Source organism: Myxocyprinus asiaticus, chromosome 6 (genome assembly GCF_019703515.2).
Source record: "Myxocyprinus asiaticus isolate MX2 ecotype Aquarium Trade chromosome 6, UBuf_Myxa_2, whole genome shotgun sequence".
Taxonomy (NCBI): domain Eukaryota; kingdom Metazoa; phylum Chordata; class Actinopteri; order Cypriniformes; family Catostomidae; genus Myxocyprinus; species Myxocyprinus asiaticus.
Genome location: NC_059349.1, coordinates 52,444,113 through 52,466,387, shown reverse-complemented (window position 1 = coordinate 52,466,387; position 22,275 = coordinate 52,444,113). Strand labels below are relative to the sequence as shown.

Sequence of the window (22,275 nt, the reverse complement as noted above, 5' to 3'; positions counted from 1 at the left end):
ATACATCAAGACGTATTTTTTGTAATTCCCATTATTTTCCTATGGTGATTCCCATTATTGTAATGCAGTGAAGATTCTTAAAATAGGCTTCATTTTCTTTAAGTAAAAAATATAATTTCTGATATCTTATAGCTTTTGTGGTGAAATATGACAGACATTTCTTGACAAGTTTCGTGAGACTGATATAATGGTTAATGACAGGAAGACTAAACAGTCCACAAAACCGTTCTTGTGTGTTGATGTTTACCAATACCATACTTTTTAAAGGTTAAATGTGAAAATGTCATTTAAGGGGAAGCAGTTGAAGTACATTCAATTGTTTTCATGTGTGATGAAAGTGCAAAGAAACAGATAGTCACCTCAATCTTTCTGAAATTGTGCCACTTTCAGGAAGATTTAAATCTAGCAGCTCTTTGTACCAGTAGTTTATACTAAGTTGTTTACAGTGGCTCAGTGATTTTAAACAAAACCGTATTTCACCGAGTACATTTGAGGTTTTAGAGGTATTACTCTTGTAAAAACGATATGCTCCAGTAATGTTTGGTCTGAATGACGCCCACAGAATGAATTAACCCCGATCTTACCCAGACCACCCCACAATGGGGTAAATGTTTACTGCCCATGGGCAACACTTGTATTTGTGGTCATGTAGTGCTTAGTCTTTGTTGATGTTTTCGCTGCTGTGAAAGGTTTTTATCTATTTCAATCTTGAAAGTTTGGTCAGAACATTTCCATTTTTGTTAAAGTTATATATAGGTTAAATCCAAACAAGGTGTTTATTCAAATAATTTTATAAATGTATAAAGTTTAATCTTCCAAAACCTATCAAGAACATGTCTAGGTCATATTTCACCACAAGATCAACGGAAAAATAAAAATAAATACTTGATGCCTAGTTTTAGGACCATAAGATTTTTGGCATTGTGACATTTTTTTCATGACATTATTTAAAAAAAAAAAAAAAAAAAAAAAAAAAAAAAAACATTTATTAGGGATGCACAGATATGAAATGTTTTGGCTGATACAATACCGATTTAAAAAAAAAAACCTATCGCCCGGGCCTGGGTAGCTCAGCGAGTGTTGATGCTGACTACCACCCCTGGAGTCTCTAGTTCGAATCCAGCACGTGCTGAGTGACTCCAGCCAGGTCTCCTAAGCAACCAAATTGGCCCGGTTGCTAGGGAGGGTAGAGTCACATGGGGTAACCTCCACGTGGTTGCTATTATGTGGTTATCGCTTTCGGTGGGATGCGTGGTGAGTTGTGTCTGGATGCCGCGGAGAATAGCGTGAAGCCTCCACACACGCGACGTCTCTGCGGTAACGCACTCAATAAGCCACGTGATAAGACGCGCGGATTGACGGTCTCAGACGCAGAGGCAACTGAGATTCGTCCTCCGCCACCCAGATTGAGGCGAGTCACTATGCTAAAACCATTTTTTACACACATATCCTTTATGTCTTGTGGCTATACTTTTGAAACAGTGAGTATTTTAATGTTTAAAAATTGGCACCACTGACTTCCATTGACAGTGCCTCACTGTAACCCAGATTTTTGCTTTTTGTTTTAAGAAAAGGGGGGACGAGTCAAAATACATTTTTGTGGTAATCAGCATTATGCCACAAATGCTGTCAATTGAGCTCAACTTGTATTGTACCCGGAACATTCCTTTAATGAATATCATACCGATATATCAGAAGTCAAAATCTGCTGGTTTCAAAGTGTTTTGGATGGTTTCCCTCATCATGTAGCCTATAGGTAAGTGCCGCTTTCACAACTGTCACGTCCGTTTATGGTATTTTTTTCGCATTAACGTGAGAACGAGAAATAATAGAAATTAAATATTACATGTTCTCAGGAGAGCCAACCCTTCTTTATATTGTGGCTATTTTATTATTTCTGGATTGTGCATTTAAATTCACAGAGTTTTTACAAAGTGTGTTACTAATTAAGTAAGGGATAATCCACGGCTAGGTGTGCGTTAAACAATTTAAAATGCACGACGTGTAGGTGAAGAACAACCCTCCGCGAAGTGCATTTTAAATTGTTTAACGCACACCTAGCCGTGGATTATCACACTTATCCCATGGTCACTTGCCAGAATTGATTAGTTACAGCTGTAATATATTTCTTGCAGTGCTAATTTTGACTGGAAGAATAAAAAAATAACGGTTCATTTCATCTAAGGGCCTTAGATCTGCAGCTCCGCCTGTTCTAAATTAGAGAAAATGTAGTGTGAACACACACTTGGTCAAAACTGTGAATTTAAATGCACAATCCAGAAATAATAATATCCACAGTAGTAGAGGGGTTGGCACTCCAGAGAAAATGTATTATTTCATTTGTATTCATTCATGTGGAAAAATCGACATTACAAACGTGGCAGTGACAGTAAAAGTAGTACTTACTGTATAATAAGGGGAAACCCATTCAAAACACACCTCTGAGACAGCAGTATGGTATCCATCAAGGCTACACGATTGATTGAATTAATGAAATCGCAATTTGTCCATGAACGGTAGCGCTTCACTGCAAAATGCTGCGTGCGTTTGGGCCTCTAGTGGCTATAGGCGGCACTTCAGCACATAATATACACAACACGTTACAGTTTAAATCGTCTTGCATCGCCTTGCCGGACACCGAAAGACGCATTTAATAGGTCCTGATTTCCTTCTCTCACCCTCCGTGCAAAACAAGCTGAATTCCATTATATTAGCTATGCTTTTTAAAGTGGTTAGGAAATGTTTTCAGTTGCTATAGTTTACTCTGCTTGCTCTGTAATGTTATGTTGCTAGAGTTACAAACAGCGAATTAATATCGAATGGTGATTAAAACTGACCAGAACTACCTGTGCATTCAACGGTTTGAACTGCACGCTTTCCAGCCAATCAGAATCGAGTATTCGAACAGACCATGGTATAATTATAAATAAACCATCGGTTTTTCGTATCGGTGTTTTCATGCTTATAACCGATACATCGATGCATCCCTAGTATTTACACATCATGTTAGTACTTGTAAGCTACCTTTAATTTATGCTGATTTAAATAGAAAAATAATTGCATAACAGACGTTTTTTGTTTACTTTAAAACAATACAAATACTGTATTACAATGAAAACTAAATGAAAATGATTAGGTGGGATGTGCGTTTTAGTCATACAAATAATTCAAAATGCAAAAGCCTTTTTTTCCCCATTTTCTTTTGATTTTGGGGTGAAACATGAACTAGACATGTTTTCATGAGATTCCCTCTTAATATGCTACTATTTCCAATGCAGATATTAATTATTATGCACAGGTGCATCCTTTTTGCTTTAATTACCCTAATGCATTTTGGTTCAATATGGTGTTTTTGACAGTCACGTCATGTGAAGTCCTTGCTTCACCCCAAAAGCTTAAATAGCAAAACTTTGTAAACAAGATCGCTCAACGTATTCTCCCGCCAGAATTGAATTATTCTGTTTGTGTCATGAAATTGCAGCAATGTAAATCTGCAGTCTACACATCTGGTAGTTGACTGTAACTGGAAAGGGAATTTAGAAACTTAGGAAAGACAAACAAGCAACTTTTTGTTTTAAGCTGGGTATGTTTATTCAGACGACTTTAGAAATTCCATTTGGCACAAGTGTGACATAATAAATAAGTTACTGTCTCCCTTACAACAAAAATATCTAAATATAAATGAAAAATATTTTGCAATAAATACAGTTAAATCCACAACACAGATGCACTGCATCGACATTTCTGCTGTCGGTATGAAAAATCCAACACTGCCAAAACTGGATGCCACAGATTGTGAAGAGCTGACACAGTAATCACACACACACACACACACACACACACACACACACACATATAAACACACTCAAATATTATTTTAAGATTTACGCATTTCAATTTCATAACAAAATTCTATCAAGTTGAATTGAGTCATCTTTAACAAAAAAAAAAAAAAAAAACAACAAATATATATATATATATATATATATATATATATATATTATTTTATTTATTTATTTTTTTAAATTTTTTTTGTACACAATTTGATGGGACTTTGTTATGAAATTGAAATGCATACATTTTAAAAATGGGTTAAAATCTTTTTTTTTTTTTTTTTTTTTTTGAGTGTATTTAAACAGAATTACATACAAAGTGCTCCACTCCACTATAAAGAGAAGTAACATTATTGAACCCCTATTATTTCTGCCTTGACAAATATTTTGGATCTATTTCCATCACTGCAAAAAATAAATTTCTTAATCAATATTTTTTTCTTGTTTTCCAGTAAAAGCATCTCATTATCGCAACATCCAAAGCAAGATAAAACAATTCACTAATGTGGTATGAAACGTTGATTTAATTCAAGATTTTTTGAAAAAATAAAAAATAAATAAAATAAAGGGTCTTAATATCTCTGTTAGCTTCTAAAAAAATGTATAAAGTTTAAACGATGTTTAGATAGATTTACTGGAAAATAAGACCTTTAACATACTGATTAACAGTGAAAGTTGAACTGCTTTTGTTGAAGTTGGATTTTGTTTGCATAAAAGAAAAGAAGTAAGCTTGTTGCAGTTTTATTTGCATAGTCCTGAAAATGCCTGGTTGAAACAAGCGATCACGTTCTGTATCCAATTAGCGAGTTTAGACACAGTTTATTCGCTTACTCGGGCTCAACCTCTGGCAAAGTGCCCCTAAATGTCTTCCACAAATAGAAGACAATACAATGGACATGTCCGCAGGCCAAGATTTACTGTCCGTTTGAACTTGCTCATTTCATTGTGGTACGTTTGACATGTGCAACAAGTCAATGACATTGAATTTAATTTCATTGTAAGGTATTCCTGAATGGAAGTTGAACTGACACATATAAATAGACTGCTCCATTAGCTGTTGCCTTGTTTTTACGGTAAATCCATTAGCTTTGAAGGAAAGACGTGTTTAGGGCGTGACTCCAATCTCATTTGTAGTTTTGTCCTTAATTACTTCAGAGTTACTCAATTAGACCACAACCTAGAACAGTAAGGTTGAAGTAGTTATCTAAACTAACATTAAGAAATGCAGATGTTGACTGTTGTTTTCAAATTGTACTGTGAACAAACTGTGCTATCGCATTAATCTCTAAACAACTGCTTTGGCTATTGTGGCTCATTTAACTTAGACCAAATTCAACTATATAAGATATAAACCAGACTTTCCATTGAGTGTTTCTGACTGGCGTCGTTCACACTTGGAATTAATATTGTGTAACATATAGAAATCCACAGGAAATTAACTGGAGTTTAACAATGGAAGCCCGGGCTACACCTTTACAACATGTTTCAGAAAGGACAAGGGCTAAACTTAACTCTTAATCCTGTATGTCTGAACAGCTTAGAACTGTCAACTACACCATCAGTCTTTTTAGCAGTGCAATGATCTTTACACATACAATGATTGGTAAACGGTGCTTCTGACAACTTTTATACTCGCAATTCATCCAGAGACTAGGATAACATATAAAAAAAAAACATTTCTAATGAAAGGGTGGAACCTATACAGTCTTAAAAATAAAGGAATAGTTCACAAAAATAAATAAATAAATAAATAAATTCTGTAAGAAAATTATTTACTCAACCTCATGTTGTTTCAAACCCATATGCTGTTATTTTTTCTCAAGTGGAAAACTTTTGAAAAATATTTACCCAGCATTTTTCCCGTACAATTTCCAGAGTGACCATGTCTGGCTAGCTGTAAAAAGGACAAAAATAGCACCATAAAAGTAGTCCATACAACAATCATATGCAGTGTTGGAGAAGGTACTTTGAAACTGTAGCCTCCCAAGCTACTCATTACTTAAAGTCGTTAAAGTACAGTCAAGCTACTCTTTAAACAAAGTAGTTAGCTAGACTAGAAGTTACTAACAAAAAGTAGCTTAAAGGAGCGATTTTACCGTTCTAGAATTTCCCCAAGCTGGACTGTTACATTAGCCAACCCGATCTCATAAAAAGTCGCATATAATTTACGAGTTGGCTATTTCGTATGGTATCGCACCACGTTGTTCGCATAAACTCGTACGACTTCATCACGTCCAAATTCCCGGCACGAGTTCAGCGCACAAGGCGTTAAGGGTATACTTATTAATATTATGCCCTTACCCAAACCCCTTATCGAAACTTAACCAATCAGTAGCGTGTGTAAACATGATAGTAAGCTGTTGTGTGTGACAGAAGCAAGCAATTGCCGCGTATTAGATGGAAACGATGTCCAGCGACGTCATCGGCTGTAGTGAAAGTCGTAGGGATTCAAACGAGTGCAGTCACATGATATCAAACGAATTAGCCAAATTTAGAAAAGCCATACAAATCCTGACGATTTCGCCGTGAGAGTGTGTTGGATTAGCCACGCCCCCTTTCCCCCAAAACCCAGCACTCATAAAAAACAAAACAAATGAGCTTAATTGAGACCAACACAAGCAGAAACGGTTGTCAAAAACAACAGCAGCAGCAGCAGCAGAATAGCGCCCTCAACAGATAACCGTTATGAGCAACATGGCATAAAAATGGCATTAAGCCTCAATAATTCGCTGTAACTACAATACTATGAGAATGCACAAAATGAATGACAGGCAGAAAGCATCAGTGACCGTGGCCCGCGGACACATTTTTGTTTGCTGTTTACAGAGTCTTGAGCTGTCACAGAGACCCTTATTTCATTAGTATCTTTCAGGGAGTAGTAATTTACTAAATATTTCGCTTCTAAAAAGAAGAAAATGATTTCTGGCAAAGTCCCTTTGAGTCTTTGAATTACTGAATCATTTACAGGTTGTGAACTAGTTCATTTACATGAACCTGTCTGAACCAACCGACTCACCAAAATGAATTGGAGTTCCCAACGCTCAAGCTAAGTGAATCGTCTATTTTCACCAGTTCATTTACATTAACTGTCCGAAAGAACTGATTCACTCAAATTATTTGGCTGCATTGATGCATTCCCAATACAAACGCAAATGAAGCATTTTGTGATGCTACAGCGCAAATAACTGGAAAATAAAAAAGCTGATTACTGGAAAAGCTACTGTGTTGTGAAAGAATCAATACTTTTAATTAGTCACTCCCCAGCACTGGTCATATGACAGCTTTGTGTGAAATTTAGATTGTTATTGACTGATAATTTTCTGCTCTGCCGAAGCTGTGAAATGTCATTTGCGATCACGTTCAGATAAAAAAAGTATGGGCTGTAGCAGGTTTGATGTCATCGACTGATTCTTTTGAGTTGCACTCTTGAGATTCCATGAACAATTACATAAATTTCAGTCTGTTTCTCACAAAAAGCTATTGTATGGTTTCAGAAGACTTGGAATATAACACAAAAGTCATATGAAGTACTTAAAGGGATAGTTCACCAAAAAATGAATATTTTCTCATCATTTACTCACCCTCGTGCCATCCCAGATGTGTATGATGTAAGATTTTTAGAAGAGTCAATACAAGAATTTTGAAGCTCCAAAAAGAACATAAAGGCAGCTTAAAAGTAATCCATATGTTACGAGTGGTTTAATTAATGTCTTCTGAAGTGATATGATAGGTGTATCACAGTAACAGATCAATATTTAAAACTTTTTTGAACTATTCAATTTCACTTTCAGTCAAATCTACTACACACGTCCACACGAGTGTAGAGCGTTCTCTCGCGTTAGCGCATTGGCATGTTAACGCAAGAAGTATCCTATGCAAATGAACAGACCGATAGCTGTTTGCAAACCAAAACAAGCATTAAGAAAAGCTCCTCCTCCTCTGTTTAAACAACGCTGTGCTTCTGTATTTTTTCACAAAGGCATCAGTTCTCATTTGAACATACCAACGCGTTTACATGACGTGAGGCTGGAAGCGAAGATTAATAGTTATAAAAAATTCAAATATTGATCTGTTTCTCTCACACACCCACAGTATTGCTTCAAAAGACAATAATTAAACCACTCTGTCATCTGGATTACTTTTATGCTGCATTTATGTGCTTTTTTGAGCTTCAAAGTTTTGGAATCTGTTGACTTGCATTGTATGGATCTACAGAGCAGAAGAAAGAAAGTCAAACACATCTGGGATGGCATGAGGGTGAGTAAATGATGAGAGAATTTTCATTTTTGGGTGAACTATCCCTGTAATGGTGTTTTATGGTTCTTTTTTATGGTTTTATGGAGTCTGACAGACACTGTCACTATGAACTGTGGTTGTATGGAAAAGAGCTGCATGAAGATTGTTCAGAAATTCTCCTTTTGTGTTTCACAGGGAAAATAAAAGCATAAGGGGTTGTGATAGAGGTAGACCGATACATCGCTTTTTTCCGATTAATCTGTGCCGATAGTCGCTTTTTGGAACTATCGGTTATCGGCAAAAATCTATGTTGATAGTTGCAGATAGTTTTTTTCTTAATTTTGTCATTTCAAAATAAGAGTCCCCTATGTGTTTTGGGCTTGTTTATACTTACAAGTCCTGCGTTATGCACCAAATCTACATTATAATTGGGATTTTATTCATTTTGGACTCTGTTTTTTCCCGTCAGTATAGTATAGAAAGAACAAGTTTTTTTTTTAACTTTCTATAAATAGATTTTAAAAACGATCTGGTGATTAATCGGTTATCTGCCTTTCCCACCACCTTAGTTATCGTATCTGCAAAATCCACTATCGGTCGACCTCTAGTTTGTAACAACATGGGCGTGAGGGAAAATGATATACTGGTGCTTTAAAAAACCCAGAACAGCAAGAACTACTAAACAATAACCCAAGAGCTGTAATGGTTTTTGATAAGAAGAGGGGTTTTTGCTGAAAAGAACCATTTAAGAACCTTTATTTTTAAGAGTGAACTGTTGCATATGTATAAGTAAAGATTACAGTGACATGTTCATAAACATGTTTAAGGAAAACAAATTAATGGATTTTGCTGTTGAAAAGGACTTAAATTTGTCATGTGATGTCAGTTGTCTTTAAGAATGTAAACATGAACAGTGATCATGGAAACAGAACTTTTAAGGTCTTCGATGGACCATACTTATGGGAAAACCTCTAAAGCTGTACTTCATTATTGCCTTTGAAAAAAGGGTCTTAAGTATCAAGATCTGTGTAGAAACCGTCTCAAAGACGAGAGAAATTTTGGATTTGACCAGACATGTTTTGGCAAGGCTTTAAAGACCAATTAGAATGTTTGATTTAGTGAGTCTTATGCTTCAATTGACAATGATTCTTTGTATAATTTCTATCCTGAGTGACTCGTGGGGAGAGAAGCATTTCAACTTCTCTATACCTTTGATTCATATTTCTGACTAGTGTAATCCCAGGAAGGGGGTGCGGTCGAGCAAGATTCACTGCATGTATATTTTTTCTAAGAAAACAAGCAAAAAGAAAGAAATTGAGGTAGTTTTCACAACTGTGTTGCACTTCATACTTCAGTATTCAGAAATTGGATTTGTAACAAAAGTGAACAGCTCTCGTTGTAGCTCTTTTGAAAATACAGTGGGGTCCAAAAGTCTGAGACCACATTGAAAACATTTTTTTTTTTTTTTTGTCATTTAAAACTGGATATAAACAGAAAGTTTTAGAGTTTTGAATAATTGAAAACAGAACATTTGTGGTGTAAAATGAGAAATATGTATTCATATATAAGGGGAACATACCAAATCCTAAGAAATTCTTACATTATGTACGTTTTTTAGTTGAACTTTTAACTCTTATTATGCTGATAATATAATTTGTAATGAAAATGTTTATATCAAATTACAAAAATGCAAAATAGCAGCATTTTTGAGCCTGATCTCATGAAAATAATGTAACCGTGGCAAAATGATATTATGTGGCTCCTTATTGTGGCAGTTGAGGGGTGAAATGTCCACTGTGTGGCACTAAAATAGAGTTAAAATTAAAATAGAGTCTCCCAAAAGGTTAATGCTCTATTGAGTTTAAATCAACAAAACTGAACTCCCGGGAGCCTGGGTAGCTCAGCGAGTATTGACGCTGACTACCACCCCTGGAGTCGCGAGTTTGAATCCAGGGTGTGCCTAGTGACTCCAGCCAGGTCTCCTAAGCAACCAAATTGGCCCGGTTGCTAGGGAGGGTAGAGTCACATGGGGTAACCTCCTTGTGGTCGCTATAATGTGGTTCTCGCTCTCGGTGGGGCGCGTGGTGAGTTGTGCGTGGATGCCGCGGAGAATAGCGTGAAGCCTCCACACACGCTACGTCTCCACGGTAACGTGCTCAACAAGCCACGTGATAAGATGCACGGATTGACGGTCTCAGACGCGGAGGCAACTGAGATTCATCCTCCGTCACCCGGATTGAGAGCGCATTGGGAATTGGGCATTCCAAATTGAGGAGAAAAGGGGAGAACCCCCCCCCCCCCGACCTATCTACCCTAAACCTTAAACCTAAACCGATAGTGTCAGAAAAAGCAAATGTGCGACGAAAAACGCAATTGCTGAGGCAACCACACCATTTTGTGGTGCTTCTATGACACTTTCGACTCACAAGTGCTCGAGTTTGTTTTTACATGTTATACTCGTTTTAATTTCATAAGTACTAAGGCCACATTCAGGTTCATAGCATCCATTATAATGGCTTTTTTCTAGTTCTAGGGTGAAAGCTCTACCTGTCAATCAACTGCTGTGCTAAAACAACATTTGTAAACTCTTTGCCGGTTATGTGTGGCTTTGAAAGGAAATAACCATCCGATTGGAAATTTAAAAAAAAAGCACAAACATACATGCACAAGACTTTGTGGACCTTCTTCAGTGTGTCTGATATCAACATGAAGTGACACAGATGAGAGGCACATCTGAAGATCAGTCTATTTAGGTATTCCACTCAAATAACAAAATTAAATGCAAGTATAATTGGCAGAAATGGCTGAATTATTATTATTATATATATAGATATATATAGATATTTTTGTGGTGCTGTTCTTTTATTCTTATACTTTTTTGCACTTTATCATGCAGTAAATCACTGACATAGTGTCTCCTCAAAATGGAGCACAAGTGGTGCGTGGTTTTCTGATGGACAGCAATTATCCGTCAGTGTTTAAATATATTGGTAAATGACTGAGAATTTTCCAATATCGCAACCTCTGGTTTGGACCCCACTGTATAAATATACATATATCTCTTTGGTTAAATATTATTTTCTGTATTTGTTTTTGTGGAGTATCTCCCGCCTGCTTTTGGTCCCATCTGATTAAACCGGCCATCCACCTCTGGTTAAAAATATGACCTTGCAATCTTTTGTAATCAGTTTGGTCAGTACTAACCAGTTTCCTGTGCCAGTAATCAAACTCTAGGTTTAATTTACATAGTTGCCATGGCTTAAGACTTTGTTACTGGCTTTGTCTTTGGTGTTTATCGAACACTCTTTCTGCAGCTTTGACTCTTTCCATGGTGGCATAGCATCTTTTAAAATTGCAATTTGCCCTACATTCTTGGATAGCTCCGTAGTCTTCTGCGTCACTCGGTAACACTTTCCGAAGCTCCTACAGATACCATGGAATTCCACACAGCCACAAGCCTCAAAGCATCCTCTTTTGCCATGGTAATGTACAGGCGTACTCCCTGAAGTTTCCATAGCTACCAGATTGTCATACACAACCACACGCTCTCGCAGATACGTTCTGGATGGTGTAGAATCTGTCCTTGTTGTCGAAGAACGACATTTTCTTCTCGAACTTTGTAGGGCGACAACAAGGAGTGTAGCGTGTCTTGTCTGTTTTTCCATTATCCCGTCCTCGCCGGCCTTTCTCGCTGGAGCCGTTATTTAACTGCATGTGCTCCATCACAAAGTCATAATTGCGTCGTTCATGGGTGCATTTGCCACTGCAGTACCTGAAGAGCACAGTCTCGTCACTTTCGTACCCGAGACCCAGCTCGCTCACGGTCAGCTCTATCTCGTGTAGCGAACACGGCTTTGGGCCTTTCCGTGCTCGTTTGGTCCTCCGTCCAGCCTCGGTTCGGACCCTCCTCTCCTTTTGGTCCACCAGGGTCGCAATCACCCTCCTCAATTCACCCTCGGTGAAGCTTTGGAAGAGGTAGGAGACTAGGAGAGAAAAATACCCAGAGGAAATGTTATTGCTTGGAGGTATTGCAAATAAGTTCTTGTTGTCTTGTTTTATAAACCTTGTGCGACCCCGCGTACACGTGTGGACGTTGTATTTTGGTTCGCTATACGCAACACATAATTTAATTTAATTTAAACCAGCTGGTCTCAGTTCAGGAGACTCTGGGCTGTCAGTAAAGAGTTAACTTTCCACGCACAGAGTCATGTGACCAAACAACATGGCGCTGATCACAGCGGAGTTTGTCTATGGGAGAAACGTCAACAAAACTGCATCTGGTAAGAAACCTAATTAAGTTTATACATTGAAACCTGTTTTATTCAAATGATTAGAGTCTCTAGTTTCATCTGATATGCCATTTTTACAGTTTTAGCCATTTATTATTTAATTTAATTTAATATATGTAAATTACAATGTGCACTAATGTGTAATATAGCGCATGGTTTTTATTAGAAATCCTTTATTTACTGTGCATTTTCACATTGAGAAAAAAACGAACATTGTGTTCAGATGCTTTATATGGAGTTAAGATGAAAATAAGGTGCATTTCAAACTGTTCTGAGACCAGTGCAGACAGACGACACACTGGAGGTTAAGTCATTCACTAAATAGGGAGCAAGAGAGCAGCCTATAGCTTTCTATGTAGCTAAGTGCATTCACTTCTAAAATCAGATCAAAAGTTCAGTTTCAGGCAGCAGATGATGTTTGGACCACTCAACATGTTTGGCAGACATGGGACAATGATAATCAGTACATAGATTCAGAATTTATAATGTATCATTTTATTTTAACATGGTTGCCATTGATTGGATGATGCTGGACATTACTTTGAATCAGAATTAATTATGCACATTTCTGATGTAATATCTGTAATGTCTCAAAAACATGAATAACCAACACTCCTGGAAACATAAACAATTTTTTTTTTCTTTTTTTTCCTTTTTCTCCCAATTTGGAATGCCCAATTCCCAATGTGCTTTTTTAAGTCCTCGTGGCTGCATAGTGATTTGCCTCAATCTGGGTGGTGGAAGACGAATCCCAGTTTGAGACTGTCAACCTGTGCATCTTATCACGTGGCTTGTTGAGTGCATTGCCACAGAGACATAGCGTGTGTGGAGGCTTCACGCCATCCACTGCGGCAACCACGCACAACTCACCACGTGCCCCACCGAGAATGAACCACATTATGGTAACCACGAGGAGGTTACCCCATGTGACTCTACCCTCCCTAGCAACCGGGCCAATTTGGTTGCTTAGGAGACCTGGCTGGAGTCACTCAGAACGCCCTGGGATTCGAACTAGCGAACTAGTGAACTCCAGGGGTGGTAGCCAGTATATACTAACTTACTTTCTGTAGCTTGGTATTATTTAAAATTTCACAACTTAGTCCCGCTGTCCACATATGTGGACATAATTATTTAGGAAATCTGTTTGCTCTAGATATATATTTTTAGGTGCTGCTAGTTACAAATCAAAAGGAAAATTGAAAATACACACAGCAGTCACACTCATGTCTCAGGAGCTTAAAGTATCAACTTTGTCTCAGATGTTCCACAATTTCTTAGCAGAGATATATGTTGACATACAGTAAGTGTATAGAGCTATAAAATTAATGTGGATAGCATAGCTCAAATAATTTGGTCTTGGAAGAATTTGATGAGAAATACTTATTTGATGAGTTCATATTGAGATCTGACAATTGATGCCAGACTTTGGTATCTTGGCAGATCTGAGCACAGTCTGAGACATTGTTGATCTCTTCTGAAACTCTAGAGAAGACACTTGTGAGATTACTGAGGTCTCCATTTGCTCTTCATTTAATCACATTGGTGTTGAGGAACAACTGAGGTATTATTAGGTTTGTTCACACTGTTTTGTTTTTCAAATCTGATCTTTAGGGCTGATTGTCCCTACTCGATCACATGACATAGTCATAATAATGTACGAGATGGCGACTTTTACTCCCATAGAGAAAAATAAAACGAACCAATAATGTTATTATGATTTTTTCCTAAGTTTAACCCCTTACCCAAACCCTAAAACCTAATAAAGATTTTATTTTCATCCCTGGTACCTCGTTTTGACCAGCTGTTAATTCTGGGAGATTTTAATATTCACATATGCTGCCAAACACAACCTCTAGTCAAGGATTTTTTTTTTAATGTATGGTGGATTCCTTTAATCTCACACAGTTAGTTTCGGGCCCTACTCATGTAAAGGGTCATATTCTTGATCTGGTATTAACCTCTGGTCTTCATGTGACCAATCTTGAGGTAGTAGATTCTGGAATCTCTGACCATAGTTTTGTTTTATTTGAGTCTGTGCAGCCACATTCTGTATCTCCACCCCCTGTACACCGGCACCTCACTCGTGCTATTCATTCTTTCACAGTCATGCAGTTTACAGAGGTGTATGCTTCTGCTTATCTGTCTCATATCACAGATGTTATTACTTGTACTTCAGACATATCAGAGTTGGTTGAAGTCTTTAATACAACTTGCACTGCCATTTAAGACCAGGTTGCTCCTTTAAAGTCGCTGAGAGGTAAAAATATGTCAGGCATCCAGCCTTGGCTTAATGAGCATACTTGCTCTATTAGGCAGGAATTTAGGAAGGCAGAGTATAAGTGGAAGAAGGATAAACTTAAGGTTTCATTTGAAATGTTTTGTGATTACTTAAAGCAGTATCAAGTCTCCGTCAAGACTGCAAAATGTAATTACTTCTCTGAAATAATTGCTAAAAATGCCCATAGGCCCAAGATCATTTTTAATACAATTGTGCAGCATTTGACACGATCGATCACTCCATTCTTTTAAATCGTCTTGAGAGGGTGGTTGGCATCCAAGGAGTTGCATTAAACTGGTTTCCCTCATATCTTAAGGAAAGAACTTATTCTATCAGTATTGATAATCACTTCTCATCCTCAACACTGATCACATGTGGCGTCCCACAAGGCTCCATGTTGGGTCCTCTGCTTTTTTCTCTGTATATGCTTCCTCTAGGCTCTATCTTTCAGAAGTACAGTGTCACTTATCATTGTTATGCTGATGACACACAATTTTACCTTCCTGTCAGGTCTAACGATTGTTGTTCCATCAGTAATCTCATCTCTTGTCTTGAAGAAGTTAAATTATGGATATCTGAAAACGTCCTCATGCTTAATGAGGATAAAACTGAGGTCATTGCTTTTGTCTCTTCATTATGTATCGCTGACGTTGAAAATCAGTTAGGTACTCTGTCTTTAACCTTGCACAATAGAGTTAAGAACTTGGGTGTCATCTTTTATTCTGACTTATTATTTGATAAGCAGATAAATTCCGTTGTTAAAGGAAGCTTTTTTCATTCAGGTCAATTGCTAAATTAAAACAGTTTCTCTCTCAGAAGGACTTGGAAATAGTGATTCATGCTCTTATTACATCCCGGCTGGATTACTGCAACGCCTCATATGTGGGTTTGTCTCCGTCTTCTTTTTCATGTCTGCAAGTAGTCCAAAATGCAACAGCTAGACATTTGAAAACCAAAGGTGATCGGGCATTTGTAGTTGCAGCCCCCAGGTTGTGGAATGCACATCCATTTGTTGTTAGGTCTTCTTCCTCATTGGCCATATTTACAGGTGCATCTCAATAAATTAGAATGTCGTGGAAAAGTTCATTTATTTCAGTAATTCAACTCAAATTGTGAAACTCCTGTATTAAATAAATTCAATGCACACAGACTGAAGTAGTTTAAGTCTTTGGTTCTTTTAATTGTGATGATTTTGGCTCACATTTAACAAAAACCCACCAATTCACTATCTCAAAAAATTAGAATATATCATAAGACCAATAAAAAAAAAACATTTTTAGTGAATTGTTGGCCTTCTGGAAAGTATGTTAATTTACTGTATATGTACTCAATACTTGGTAGGGGCTCCTTTTGCTTTAATTACTGCCTCAGTTCGGCGTGGCATGGAGGTGATCAGTTTGTGGCACTGCTGAGGTGGTACGGAAGCCCAAGTTTCTTTGACAGTGGCCTTCAGCTCATCTGCATTTTTTTGGTCTCTTGTTTCTCATTTTCCTCTTGACAATACCCCATAGATTCTCTATGGGGTTCTGGTCTGGTGAGTTTGCTGGCCAGTCAAGCACACCAACACCATGGTCATTTAACCAACTTTTGGTGCTTTTGGCAGTGTGGGCAGGTGCCAAATCCTGCTGGAAAATGAAATCAGCATCTTTAAAAAGCTGGTCAGCAGAAGGAAGCATGAAGTGCTCCAAAATTTCTTGGTAAACAGGTGCAGTGACTTTGGTTTTCAAAAAACACAATGGACTAACACCAGCAGATGACATTGCACCTCAAATCATCACAGACTGTGGAAACTTAACACTGGACTTCAAGCAACTTGGGCTATGAGCTTCTCCACCCTTCCTCCAGACTCTAGGACCTTGGTTTCCAAATGAAATACAAAACTTGCTCTCATCTGAAAAGAGGACTTTGGAACACTGGGCAACAGTCCAGTTCTTCTTCTCCTTAGCCCAGGTAAGACACCTCTGACATTGTCTGTGGTTCAGGAGTGGCTTAACAAGAGGAATACGACAACTGTAGCCAAATTCCTTGACATGTCTGTGTGTGGTGGCTCTTGATGCCTTGACCCCAGCCTCAGTCCATTCCTTGTGAAGTTCACCCAAATTCTTGAATCGATTTTGCTTGACAATCCTCATAAGGCTGCGGTTCTCTTGGTTGGTTGTGCATCTTCTTCCACACTTTTTCCTTCCACTCAACTTTCTGTTAACATGCTTGGATACAGCACTCTGTGAACAGCCAGCTTCTTTGGCAATGAATGTTTGTGGCTTACCCTCCTTGTGAAGGGTGTCAATGATTGTCTTCTGGACAACTGTCAGATCAGCAGTCTTCCCCATGATTGTGTAGCTCAGGAAAGGCTCAGGAAACCTTTGCAGGTGTTTTGAGTTGATTAGCTGATTGGCATGTCACCATATTCTAATTTTTTGAGATAGTGAATTGGTGGGTTTGTGTTAAATGTGAGCCAAAATCATCACAATTAAAAGAACCAAAGACTTAAACTACTTCAGTCTGTGTGTACTGAATTTATTTAATACACGAGTTTCACAATTTGAGTTGAATTACTGAAATAAATGAACTTTTCCACGACATTATAATTTATTGAGATGCACCTGTAAATCTAGATTGAAGACACATTTTTTCTCTATAGCCTGTGATGTTGTTTGAGAAGTATAGGGGTTTTTATTTGTATGTTTTACAATGTTTTATTAGTTTGTTCTTTTAACACTTTGAAATTTCTATTTCATTTCTGGTATTAATGTATTTTTTTTTATTTTTTATCTTTATTGTACAGCACTTTGTTTACAACATTTGTTGTTTTTAAGTGTGCTTTATAAATAAACTTGAACTTGAACTTGATAATTGGAAAAGAGTGTTATGGATCTTAACCCCATTGAGCTTTTGTGGGATCAGCTAGACTGTAAGGTGCGTGAGAAGTGCCTGACAAGACAGTCACATCTATGGCAAGTGCTACAGGAAGTGTGGGGTGAAATGTCACCTGAGTATCTGGACAAACTGACAGCTAGAATAACAAGGATCTGCAAAGCTGTCATTGTGTGGAGGATTTTTTGATGAGAACTCTTTGAAGTAGTTTAAGAAGTTCTGAACATTTTGTTCAAATTGTAATAGTAATTTTTCATGTTATTAATGTCCTGACTATACATTGTGATCAGTTGAATGCCACTTTGGTGAATAAAAGTACCAATTTTCTTCCATAAGAGCAAAATCTGTACATTATTCCAAACTTTTGGCCGCCAGTGTATGTACATACTGGTTATGCTGTTGTAAATACTCTTAACTGTTATGTTTGGGTAATTTCGGACCCGTTTAAGAGTTAAAAAACAGTAAAAAAACAAACAGAATCATACTCTTGTATTTGGTCTAAATGCCTTTGACAACAAATAAATGAATAAAAATGTATTTCATTTTTATGACACTTGTTTATATTTATGCAATGTCAGGGTGTTTTGGGTGGTCACTAGGGGTGTTACTAGGTTGTTGCTAGGGTGTTACTAAATGATTGCTAGACTTTTGCTTACTGACCCAAGTCAAAATAGACCATACCAAGGTTTCTATGATATCGTGATCTCTAGATATGTGTATAGACCTTTTTCCATGGAAGTTTCGATGTGATTTTTCTGTCATTTTTTGTATGCTGGTCTAACATTTAAATTCTGAATATAAACCATCAATTTGCATTTGTTTCAAACAGATACAATGTGTATGTTTTTCATTTATTACCTTTTTTTTTCTCAGAATGAATGGTTTACTGTACAATACATCTACTGTATAAGAACAGTATCACCACTGACATAAAGGTGTTGCTCTTTCCAGTTGAAATGCAATTAAAAATGCTTGTGTTCAGTGTGAAAAACAAGCCTATGTTGATTAGGGGTGAGAGAAAAAAAATCGATTCTCTGATGCATCGCAGTTCTTTCTCCAACGATTCTTAAACAATTCTGAGTTTAATTTAAACCGCGGCAGCAGAGTGGCATTTATGTGCATGGCAGAGACAGAGTGAGATGCTAGAAACAAATGGTCAGATTCAAATATACTAAAGCCAAGAACACTATGGATGCACCGATATGGAATTTCTGGGCAGATACCGATAATTCGCAGCTCATTCTGACCGATACCAATACCGATATTTAAAAAAAAAAAAAAGTTTAACCTGGAACTGCTAGCATTTCTATATTTCTAAAAGTCTTTCTAGCAAGTCAGTCCACTGTCGGCCATGTTTGGAAGGCTCTCGGGCAGCTATTTTTCTAAGTAAACAAGCGGCATACAAATGCAGCTCCAATCTGCTTGAATGGGGAAAGACGGAAATCTCCAAAATGGTTGGTCAATATTATGATCAAAGAATATATTTTAAATCAGCAGTAAAATCTGACAACAATTGGTATCATAAATGGTGCATCTTTACCTCAGATTACGTAAAAAAATGCAATTTTCCCGGCTTTTATAGTTAATGTGCATGCACGTTCTCGAGTTGATTGACAGGCGATGTCTGTATCTAAAAGGTAATTGGCTCTTTTACCTGTAAGGCTGGACTTTCTTTCTACATCCGTTGACCATTGGGCGTTCCAATAGCTCTCATTAATTTTAATAGAAGTGACCCGTCTCTGCTAAATAGTCTCTGCTGCTTGCTAATTCATTAAAAGCTTCTCATTTGAAAAATGTGTCATTTAGAAGCTTTTGGACGTGCTGCTATTTAAGGTTTGGCAGAGTTAACATGCACCAGATATGTGCCTATATTAAAGATTAATGCTAATTTGAATGACAAAAAAAATGACAATACACTTGCACAAATTGTATGGTACCCATTTATACTGTATGAGTGTTTACAGTAATCCTGATGACTCGCTAACAGAGAGAGAATAATTAACTTTTAACAGCTGTAATAATGCATTCAACCAAAACTGCATGTAACGTGCATTAAACAACAAAACACACAATACAAACCCTGAACTCTGTATACATGGTGTAATATTTATGACAGCAGGTTGTGGTTTGTGTATGTTATGAACAGTATGTCCGTGCATTGTGCTTATGCACATCTCATTCACAGTCACTTGTTACAGCACTCATCTGTGACAGTTCCACTGAACAACTTCTGAACTGTGAACACAACAATCATAAAGGGAATAGGTAACATCATACAGATCGAATAGTCATGAGTCAAAATTTTATAAAAGTCTCAACTCATAAATTACAACAAGCACATTCGTTTCACTCACTCAAACTAGTGTTTTTATCCATCTCGAGTAAGAGTTATTTCAAGATAAATGTACCATTTTAGGTTGTGTTTGGACTTGTTTTAATTACAGTGCTGTTCTGTAAGTAACGATGTGCTATTTCCCACATACTGTTTGTTTCATGAAATAATGCGTGAAAATTAATGTCCCCAAGTAACATACCGTACATGCATGTTTTTACCACGTTTTCGTTTGTTGCCTCATGAAACAAAAAGTCGTTACTTACAGCAGATGACTAAAACCAGCCCCAAAACAACTTAACAAGGTGTAGAGATGTTGAAATAATCCTCACACAGCGACATAAGCTTGGCTATCACTAACACAGACAAGTTGTGTGCGCACGCAAATAAACCGTAACAAATAATCGGCGAAAATATCGGTGGTAATTCCATTAATATATCGGTCGCCGATAAAGCTCGCACCACAGAACTGAACGCAGACTGGATGTATCAACAACACGACCATCTGTCGACCAGTTTTTTTGTGCATTGCTATGCATCTACTAGGGTATTGTGGCTGGTTTTATAGATTGTTACTACTAAGTGGTCGCTAAGGTGTTCTGGGTGGTTTTAGCATGTCGCTAGGGTGTTCTCGGTTCCTCCAGTGTAAGTTTACGTTTTTTTGTTGGGTTTTTTTCTCCATGTTTTATTATCTGTCAGGCAAAAATCATGAGTCTGATCACTTTTATCGCTTTCTCCTCAACAAGCCTCACAATTTGAGGTCTCATTCTTGTCTGTAGCACAAACAGTGCAGGACTTTTCAAATCCTTAATCCTAAGTATGATCAGTAGTAATAGTGATGCTTGCCTTGGCAAGCTTATGGTATTTTAGCAGAACTACCATATTTTGACAGAGACATTCCTCAAATAACTCTAACATGCAAATATTTCTGATAGAACATGACGAATTTGTCAGTTCCTGTACTTTCAACCATCCTTATCATAACAAAAGAAACTACTTTCAGCACACGTCAACAAAACACACTTAAGAGTTTAAATGAAAAGTGAGTTGGTGCTTTGTGTGATAACTGTGAGCCGTGTGATATACGGCATTTAGCTGCAGAGACGTGTCAGAACGCAGACTATAGAATGACATATTAATACTTCCTGTCAGTCCGATCTGACACGAGCTCATCCACACTAACGCGGTCCCTAAGGGAAAAAAATGGTTTTCCTTACATTCAGAGAGGAGAGAGCCCATGTTCTCTGTAGTTCTGACCCGTCGCCGTAGGGCTGGCCTTCTCGTTGATGATGTTGATGATGATGAAGATGATGGTGGTGATGCAGATGCTTTGGATGGTGGATGTGAGTAAGATGTGATCCCTAAGGCCTTTGGGTAGGAGGGCCCAACTGGTAATGTGATTCTTATGAGCAGGAGGAAAAATGAGGCACCAAACAGGATGAAGGTGAGGGTGACCTCTTTCCATACCCTCATCTTAGAACAGCGTGGAGCATTGAAACTCTAAAAGACACCAAACAGATGTTCAAACAATTATTGGTTTTTCCAATACCGATATCTAGACTAGTTGTTCTTAACTGGTGGGTCTCAAGTGTATTCTGTTTTAGGCAAAAACAATGCTAAATGCAAATAATAAAATGCAATTAAAAATATAATCGTACAGAGTTATGATAGCAAAGTAAATAGGCTCAACAAATTTAAAAAAGGAGGAAAAACCCCTTCCCATTTCTTTTGTTGTAGACATCAAAGGCAGAGCGTCCAAACAAACTGACTTTTGGTCCAAATGAATCTTTCATTTTGTAAAAGCTAGCCAAACTAGGCAGATTTCAACACTGAAATGTCACGTGACATGCCCTCATCCTTAAAAACCATGGCAAAAAGTACACAAGGTAAAAGAAAAAAGAAAAGTGAGAATTATGGAGGATCAAACCTGCAGACATTAAAAATAAATAAATCAATGAGGAAGAAAAAAAAATGAAAATAAAGAAATTGTTAACTTACACAAATAAATAAATGAACCAATGGGGAAAATGTTCTATAACACTTTCACACACTTTTAATTTAAATAAAAATGTATACATTTTTATATAAATAAAATAATTTTATCATAAATAAAATTAATAATATATAATTTTTTATTTATATATTTTATATAATTTATATATTTTTAATAATTTATTCTTAATCATTTCTGTAAATATTTATTATACTTATATGTTCTTACATCTGTTTTTTCTATATTTTGTATTTGAATGTATTTATTTCCATATTTAGTTATTCTTTTATTCATTTATTCTATACTTATTTTTTCATTTAATATTTTTCTAATGTATTTCGGTATTTTTTTATTTCTACATTTAGTAATAAAATTTCCACTTGATGTCCAATGTAAAATCAAGTGAAACCACTCAGTTTAGAAACACTAATCTAGAGTGC

At 37.0% G+C, this 22,275-nt stretch overlaps 1 protein-coding gene across 2 annotated transcripts in view; it reads right to left on the bottom strand.

Moving 5' to 3' along the window:
* Positions 1-10,382: 10,382 nt before the first annotated feature.
* The window catches only part of LOC127442535 (neurturin), a 47,431-nt gene continuing 35,538 nt past the window's right edge, over positions 10,383-22,275 (bottom strand). Inside the window, exons 3-4 of one of the 2 annotated variants that reach the window (XM_051700643.1) lie at positions 21,060-21,342; positions 10,383-12,052 (exon numbers count right to left, since the gene is read on the bottom strand). In XM_051700643.1, coding sequence (XP_051556603.1) covers positions 11,598-12,052; positions 21,060-21,315 — 711 coding nt within the window. In that variant the 5' untranslated portion in view covers positions 21,316-21,342 and the 3' untranslated portion in view covers positions 10,383-11,597. Of the gene's footprint in view, positions 12,053-19,432; positions 19,746-21,059; positions 21,343-22,275 lie in introns of those variants that run through there. The other variant, XR_007897491.1, reaches the window with a different exon arrangement.